The following is a 9,012-nucleotide window of genomic DNA, read 5'->3' on the forward strand; positions in this document are numbered from 1 at the left end:
TACTCCTGAAGCACAAAACTGTATGCTCTGGTAAGAGTCACAAGTCCACCTTAGCCTGTCACCTGCCCCTATAAGGGGCTAAATGCATTAGGGTTGTTTCAGGGATATTTTTGCTTTCTTTCTTTGGTACCCAGGGCTTTGCACACACTAGGAGCATGTTCTGCCCCTGAGCCTGGCCTCCAGCCTTTAAGTTTGTCATATCTGATCTGTATTTGGGGCAGGATCATGTTCCATTGGCCAGGCCGTCTGTCATTCCTGTTGTTTGGTAGTCCAGGTAAGCACCACCATCTCTGTCTGACCCCTTCAGCTGACCTCCTAAGGAGCAGGGCTCGTAGGCCTGTGCCACCTGGTCTGGCTAACCTCATTGACTCCCATGTTTTCCATCTTGTGTTTTCCTTTTCTCAAAAACAGGCAGGCCGGTCGCTGTTTTCTTACTTCCTGTTTTGTGAATGGTAGCTTACTGTAGAGTTGGCTGCAGTCACAGAATGCTTCCCCTCCTCCAGAGTGAGCACTCGGCACAGTGCCAGTGCTTTGCAACTATGAATAGCAATGCAGGGGTGTGTGTGTGTGTGTGGTGTGGTGTGTGTGTAGTCCTTCAGATGAAATTTCAAATCGAGTGGCATGGTATGGTATAGAAACCCTCAGGAGATGTGGGTGGCTGGTGACACCCAAATCCTTTCCTTGTGAGGTGCTGGCTGAGTGAATTTGCAATACTTGCTTAACTTTTCTAGGGTTAGTTTGTGCATCTATAAAATAAAAGTAACCGTCCCCTACTTTGTCTGTTGTGAAGATTAAGTAAGATAGTCTGAGCCCAGCATGGTGGCACAAACCCTTTAATCCCAGCACTGGGAAGGTGGAAGTGTATCTCTGTGAGTTTAAGGCTACCCTGGTCTATATATCCAGGTTCAGGACAGCCAGAGCTACATAGTGAAACCCTGTCTCAAAACAAAACAAAACAAAACAAAACAAAACAAAACAAAACACAGTAAGACAACACCAGTATGGCTAAGCTGGGTCAGACCAGTGAGTCATGTTAAAAATGTAATAGTCCGGGGCTCTTCTGGAGGTCATGGGTTCAAATCTCAGCAACCACATGGTGGCTTACAACCATCAGTAATGAGATCTGTGTGATAAACAGCTTGGCCCTCTTATGGGGTGGACAGCTGCAGTGTACTTACATATAATAAATAAATAAATAAATAAATAAATAAATAAATAAATAAATCTTTGGGGGCCAGAGCCGGGCTGGAGCAAGAGGGAGAAGGGAAGGGGAAAAAAGAAAAAGTTTTTAAAAAAAAATGTAGTACTCAAGGCTGTGTGTGTGTGTGTGTGTGTGTGTGTGTGAGAGAGAGAGAGAGAGAGAGAGAGAGAGAGAGATCTCATAGCCCAGGCTCTCTTCTAATTGACTCCCTATATAGCAGAAACTGGCCTTGAAGACCTGAGTGTCCTGTGTCTTCCTCCGGAGTGCAGGGACAACCTCTGTCCTCACTCAGCCCTTGCTCTGTATTTGCAGATTTCCTCTTGCTAATACTTTGAGATCAGTGCTCACTGGTAGACTTCCAGCCTAGGATCACCGAGGCAGGTTATCCTTTTGAGTAACACCATGGATGGACGGACAGATAGCAGCAAGGCAGGGGCTCCGAGGAGATTTCAAGCCCAAGAAGCAGAACTGACTGGAGCCTTTTGAGAAATGAGGATTCTCCCAGAATCCAGGCATCGGGGGAGTCAGTTAGGGGGTTAAAGATTCACATGGTTCTTGGTAAACCAAGAGCCAAAACAAACTTTCCCTGCTTTTGCGATGATCACATGGTTCTTGATGTTTCCTTTCCAAAAGAAAGGGAGCTGCTGCAGGTGGTCATGCTCTGAGCAGCAGTCTGGTTCAGATTCTAACAGCAGACCCTCGTGATCACCACAGACTTGCACAGGGTGGCCATAGACTGGGTCCTAGTGTGTGCTGTAGCTGGTGTCGAACAAGGTGACACCCTGTCCCTGAGAAGATCATCGCAAAAGCAGGGAAAGTTTGTTTTGGCTCTTGGTTTCAAAAGGTTTCAGTCCATGGTTGCCTGACCTGACTGCTTTGAACCCATGGAGAGGAAGAATCTTGTGATGGGGACATGTGGTCAAATATATGTGTGCGTATGTATGTATGTATGTATGTATGTACGTATATACATAAATATGCATACATATATACATGTATATATACAGCTGTATAAATTTATACACTAGTATATATATATATATCAGCCAGAGAGATAAATTGAAATCCCAGATCCTTTTGAAAGTAACACTCCCAATGACCTCGTTGTGACTGGGCTTTTTTCATACATATATTCTAGTTCCCACTCTTTGCCTCATGCCCTTTCCAGAGCAGAGGTCTGGATCATGGAGAATTCCATTCATGTGGACAGGTTTGCCTGCAGTGACTCAAAGCCGAGCAGCCAGCAGCTGTCCCCTCCGTTGCTCTTTGTCACTTCAGCACCACATGGAGCCTTCCTGCTGCCTGTCATGAGTGAATTATGGACTCACATGACATTCGTGACGGCGCTTGTGAGCCAGCTTCCAAGCCTTCTGATGGATGATCACGCTTGTGTCTCCTGGGGAAACCCAGGGAGAAATGCAAATCTCAGGCGATTAATATCAATGCACACAATTTAAGCCCATTGGCTCCGATTAGATAAGCAGCCGGCAGCAGCCTCATTAAAAAAAAAAAAACAAACACGTTGAGCTGGCATCCTGATGAATGAATTTGCCAATTAGCAGTCTCACCCACTAGACTGCAGGCAAATTCAATTGTTCTAGAGCCAAGCTGTTCATCACACATTGATAGCATGAAAAATTCCTAGTAAAAGGCGCAGGCTCTCTTGATGGAAAATTCTATCCTTATTCAAAGAAACAGGGTGCTGGTTCACACCTGATCCTGCTTCTCCTTCTGCCTCTGCCACTTCCAGGCCACCTGGAGCTTGTCTCTTCCCTGCCCCTGCTCTGAGCCTCAGTTTCCCTCATTTTCAGGGACCCAATAATCCCAGCCCTTTTTTTCAGATAAAATGGAGAGGGGGCCAGGATGTCTTTTATAACAACCCCTTTTGTGAGAACTAAATCATTCCTTCAGGACCCTAAAGATTTCCCAACATGCCCTGCCTCTCGAAGGTTCCATGCTACTTCCCTCCCAGTTTTGCCTATGAACCCTTGGAGATACCCTCCAACCATATCCAAACTATTGCTTCAGTCTGCCCTGTGTGACCTCAAGCAAGTTAATCTCTCCTAGCCTCAGGGTTCTTATCCCCTTGGCACAGCCAGTAAGCTCCACCTCACTGTGACAGTTCTAAGCATCCATCACCCTGAAATCACTCACAATCAAAGACAACACCAACACTACCATCCACCACCACCATGTAGCTACACCGCGGAGGGTTCTACGCAGGCGCAGATGAGGCTTCCTCCATACTGTGCACATGGGATGGACGTGGGTGTGGCTCTCTTTCAGGCGCATGCTAAGAAACAACAACAAACCCAAGGAGGAGAAGAGTGTGCTCATCCTGCCCCCACGTGCGGGCACCCCGAAGCTCTTCAATGCTGCCCTGGCTGCTGCAGGAAAGATGGGCCCCAGGGGAGCCAAGGGCGGCAAGCTCGCCCACCTGAGAGCCAGGCTCAAGGAACTGGCTGCACTGGAGGCAGCCGCGCGACAGCAGCAGCTGCTGGAACAGGTAACACGGTGGGGACCAGCTCTTGCCCCTTAGCAGGTTTGTTTCAAGGAGAAGGCCTGCGACCTCCAAGAACCACACATTAAGTGTTGGGACTTTCTGTCTCCTTTACAGCAGCAGGCCTTGTTTGGTTGGAACTGACAGAGACAGGTTCAAACCAGATAGAGAAACCTGGTTGGCATCTCCAATAGGTGAGAAGCCAAGGCAGGATCACTATGGATTCTAGGTCAGCCTAGGCTACATAGTAAGTTTCAGGGCAGTCTGAACTACGTTATGAGGCCCTGTCTCAAACAACCCCTAAATAAGAAGTTATATTGAAAGAATAGGGAAACGATCCCTAATAATCCCTAAACTATTCCTAATAGCTGGGCATCGTAGCCCACACCTGCAATCTCAGTATAGGAGAGGCTGAGGCAGGAGGATCCTGAGTTTGAGGCCAACTTGTGCTCCACACCAAATTTAGGGTCAGCCTGAGCTACTTATGGAGATATAAAACAAATCCACATGAACTGCTGGCCTCTCATCCTCAAACTTCAACGTACTGATACTATATTGTTTCTCCTGCACAACCATGATGGCACTCTGCCAAGCCACTTGCTTTCACCTTCTGTGCGCCACTGCCCTCTGGAAGCCCCAGAAAGTAGGGGCAGATTGGCTTGCAAGATCTTTCTATGCCCTGTTGGAGGCCTCATGTGTCATGCTCTCTGGGTTTCAGGCCAAGAGCTCGCAGGAAGCCGGGGGAGAGGAGGGCTCTGGAGCCACAGACCAACCGGCACCCCAGGAACCGCCAGAGCCCAAGGAGCCCCCAGACCCCTCAGCCCCGAGCTCTCTACCACCAGCCACAGCAAAGCCTGAGGGAAGCACAGAGGAGGCAGCAGGGCCCCCGGAGCCCTCGGTGAGGATCCGCGTGAGTCCAGGCCCCGATCCCGGGGAGCAGACGCTATCGGTGGAGATGCTGGAGGAGAAGAAGAAGGAGGAAACAGAGTGAGGGGCACGCAGTGCCCTGATCCCATCCTCAGTTGGGGACCTGGCCTTTGAACCACCTGCCTCAACAAGCATCCTAGCCAAAGGGCGCCTTCTCACAGGCTTGTTGTAGAAACTCTCAAATTTCCTCAGGTGGTGGTGGTGCCCTTGAGCTCCTGCCATTCCTGGAGCATCCTGTTCCCCTCCCACAGTTGCTATTTTCAAGAAGAAAACCCGCCTTGCACTTTTCAAAGATTGGAGGAGAGAATGAAGAGGGCTCCAACATCAAGGAGAACTCTCAAGGTTGATGATATGGCAGGGTCTCCATCCCCAATAGAACCCACCCTTTGTTTAAATGGTGGAGAAGAGCTGGAGTGGGGGTGAGCACCTGCAAACCCTGGACTGGGAAGGCTGAAGCAGGATAGTCCTTGGTCCAAGGTCAGCCAGGGCTACATAGTGAGAACCTGCCTCAAAACCAACCAATAGCAAAACAGCCTGGGGAGTTCCCAGCACCTCTAAGCCAGTGGATCCTGACCCCCTTTGGGGTCCAAAGACTCTTTGATGGAGGTTGCCTAAGACCATTGGAAATATCAGATATTTACATTATGATTCATAACAGTAGCAAAATGACAGTTATAAAGTAGCAACGAAAATAATGGTTGGAGTGTAAGACTCTGATGACCTCAGCTTACCGGGACCCCCTAAGTGAACAATGCAGAGCCGGAGATCAATGCAAAACCAAGAGAAATTTTATTGTTCCAGCATGCTGGGGTCATCCTGCATCCAAAAGGACAGGCGACGACCCTAGGCAGCCTATTTGGCCAGTTTTTATACAGTTTTGGGGCTAGAGAAACAGCAATTAGGCACAATATGATTGGCAGAGCATTGTGACTTTATTTTTTTTTTATTTTATTATTTTGTTGTTGTTTTTTCGAGACAGGGTTTCTCTGTGTAGTCCTGGCTGTCCTGGAACTCACTCTGTAGACCAGGCTGGCCTCGATCTCAGAAATCCGCCTGTCTCTGCCTCCCAAGTGCTGGGGTTAAAGGCGTCCGCCACCACCGCCCGGCTGCATTGTGACTTTAAACTGATTGATCTTTAGGAAATGAGGTGGCAAGGACTTCCCTTGTCTGAGGGTGGCCAACAGTCCATCCTCTGGAATGTGTCCCTACCCACAGGTCAGGGAACTGACCTGTGGTCTGAGGAATGTTAATTAGCCTCTCTCTTCTAGAGGAACAACTGTCCCATGACCTTTCCAAAGTTCCTGAGCTGACCTCTTCAGGGGATCTCCACAACAGGAGGAACTGTGTTAAAGGGTCACCGCATTAGGAAGGTTGAGAACCATTGCTCTAAGCTCATTCAGATCCTAGCAGTAAACACAGCAGTCTAGCTGATGGCAGGGCAGGTGATCCCGGTATTCCTTGCCACAGGTAGTGATGGCTGCACTATCATCTTAGTCCTTTAAAGTGTTGCTTATCTTAGTAGGTAATGCTATCAGAAGCTCTCCATGCTACTCTGGTAAGCACTCCTAGCATTTAGGGAGTATGCTAGTGGCTAGGCATCATGGAGGCAGGAGGATCACAAGTTTGAAGTCAGCCTGGACTAGATAGAAATATCCTATCTCAAAAAGGAAAAGGGGGAAATGTATTGGTTCATCAGTGATGACAGCACTGTCCCTTGTCCAAATGGGTTGTGACATCTCAGCCACTGCTCATCAGTGAGCATTTGGATTGTTTCTAATCTCACACCGTCAAGAATATCATTGCAGGGCCACTGAGAGAGCTCAGTGGGCAAAGGCCCTTGCCACCCCACCATGCAAACTTGATGAGCTAGGTGAAATCTTAGAAATCCGTGTGAAGCTGCAAAGAATCAGCTCCACAAAGTTGTCTTCTCGGCAAATGTGTGCAAGAGCTCACAGTCATAAAATCCTCTAGTACAGACGGGCTTTGGCTCATGATAAAGCCCTTACCTGGCCTGTGTGACTTCCTGGGTTTGATCCTGGGTTTGATCCTTAGCACCAAAAGAAAGAATCTGGAATAGAGCTAATCTCACTAGCACACCTTTTTTTTTTTTTTTTTTTTATTTTTTTTTTTTTTTTTAAGCGATGTGGGGATGGGGATCTGGGAGTCTAGTCACACTTTTTTTTTTTAACCTAGCATCCTTAAGCATTGTCCTCATAGCTGCACCCTACACTCTAAAGCCCAGGCGTTGAGAATGCTTCCCGCTGTGGCCAGTATTTCAGATGCCCCTACAAAGTAAACATGCCACCCTTCAGTAGATGGCAGCATGTTTCCCTGGCCCCTCCACGTGAGATCCTGCTTCATCTGGAATCTGTTTTCTCTGAATGCACCTACTCTTAGATGCTAGTCCTTGAAAATATATTGCTTATTATATAAAGCAAGAGGTTCCTGCAGTTCCTGGAAAACATTAATTTTGAACTGAGATCAGCGGTGTCTTAATTTCACTGAGCTATCTCATTTAGAGTGAGACTCACAGAAACAAGATATTAGGTAAACTGAGTTGGAGACTGGCATTAATCTCCAGTCTGAATTGGACTGGCTGGCTGCTGAGGCATGGATGACGTAATGCAGAGCTTGCTGTCATCCTGGAGTCTGAACAGAACATGGATGTGTGACCACTGACTCTCTCTTTTAATCTCTTCAATGTGTCTTGCATTTTGATTATGAACAGCATACCACCTTTTTTTTTTTAACTGCACAAATATTTTAAATAGAACTAAAACCAAGAAGCTGCTTGCAGTTTCATTATCATAATATGCCCAGCCATCGGAACTAGTCTAAGCTGTTTTCTCAGCAGACATGAATACTTTCTGTACACACCGGCTTTCATAGTACAGCAAATTTTAATTAAAGGGTTGAGACAAATGTTCCTGGGTTGTGGATTCATTTTAAAACTGGAAGCTGGGGCCAGGTGTGATGGTGCACACCTGTAATACCAACATTTAGAAGGTGGGAGAAGGAGGGTCAAGAGTTCAAAGCTAGCCTCAGCTACGATTGAGGCCAGCTGGGTATATGAGATCTTGTCTCAAACAAGCAAACAACAACAAAGCCAAACAAATGGAAAATGACAAGGCTGGCTCGGTGGCATATACCTATACACCTAGACCTGGGAGGATGAAACAGGAGGGTTGAGAGTTCAAGGTCAGCCTGGTTACATAAGGAGACCTGTCAAAAGACAGACCAACCACAAGACTCCCATGAGAGAAAGGAGCAAGAAGGGGAAACCGAAGCAGAAGCTGCATCCTAAAGGTAAGACGGGATGGCCATTGTGAAAGACAACTGGCAGACCTGTCTACAGGACAAGCTCAAATGTCAGCGGGTCGTTCTGGTGAGATACCTCCTCCTCCTGGGGGAAGGAGGGAGCAGCTATGAATAGCAAGTGCATTTTACTGCTCTCCAAGGAGGGTTTGTGACTTGACATTGTTTTGAGAGAAAACCTATTGTTTAAGGCTGAATTTCCAAACCAAGGCAGTGGTGGTATATACGTTTGATCCCAGCACTTGGGAGGCAGAGAAAGGCAGATCTGAGTTCAAGGACAGCCTAGTCTACACAGTGAGTTCCAGGAAATCAGAGCTATACAGAGAAAGCCTGTCTTAAAACCCCAAAAAAGACTGAACTTCCATCCAGGCCTGATAATAAGGAACAAGTTAGGAAGCCTGTGGTCAGCTCCCCCCCTACTCCAGCCACATGAGAGGCTGGCACAAAAAAAGGGGGAGGGCCAGTCACTGACAGGTTGAAAAATTCAGGTGACGAGAGGTTTGGCTTTATTATAGAGGGTACTTTGAACACATGCTCAAGTGGGTGAGAGATGAGTAATCTCCTTCCTGCGAGCATAAAAATATCATTAATAGTGTCAGGGATTGGTGCTTGCCCATGGGATGGGTCTCGAGTTGGGGTGGTTATTGGTTGGCCATTCCCTCAGTCTCTCCTCCATCCCCCAAACCTGGATGTCTTGTAGACATTTTGGGTTGAAAATTTTCTGGATGGATTGGTATCTCTATAGTTCCACTGGGGTTCCTGCCTGGATACAGATGGTTCCCTCTTCAGCTTCCATATCCCCAATGCTATGAGTCACAGCTAAGGTCACCCCTGTGAATTCTTGGGTGCCTCCCTTATCCCAGGTCTCTGTCTCTTCCTGAGATGCCCCCCTCACCCTTGTCAGTTGTAAATTTTAATTCATTCTCATGGCCATTTGGCCATCTTCCCTGCACCTGATCCTGAACCCCCCCCATCCCCTCTCTCTCTCAGTTCCCTCCCTCCATCTGCCTCTTATGACTATTTTATTCCCCCTTCTAAGTGAGATTCAAGCATCCTCACATGGGCCTTC

The 9,012-nt window shown here is 47.6% G+C and overlaps 1 protein-coding gene across 1 annotated transcript in view; it reads left to right on the forward strand.

Annotated features, from left to right (window-relative positions):
- The window catches only part of Cngb1 (cyclic nucleotide gated channel beta 1), a 59,859-nt gene extending 55,167 nt beyond the window's left edge, over positions 1 to 4,692 (forward strand). The window contains exons 31-32 of the mRNA XM_028770452.1: positions 3,488 to 3,707; positions 4,420 to 4,692. Coding sequence (XP_028626285.1) covers positions 3,488 to 3,707; positions 4,420 to 4,692 — 493 coding nt within the window. The remainder of the gene's footprint in view (positions 1 to 3,487; positions 3,708 to 4,419) is intronic.
- The last annotated feature ends 4,320 nt before the right edge of the window (positions 4,693 to 9,012 follow it).

The sequence above is a fragment of the Grammomys surdaster genome, unplaced genomic scaffold (genome assembly GCF_004785775.1).
Source record: "Grammomys surdaster isolate TR1022 unplaced genomic scaffold, NIH_TR_1.0 201, whole genome shotgun sequence".
Lineage (NCBI taxonomy): Eukaryota > Metazoa > Chordata > Mammalia > Rodentia > Muridae > Grammomys > Grammomys surdaster.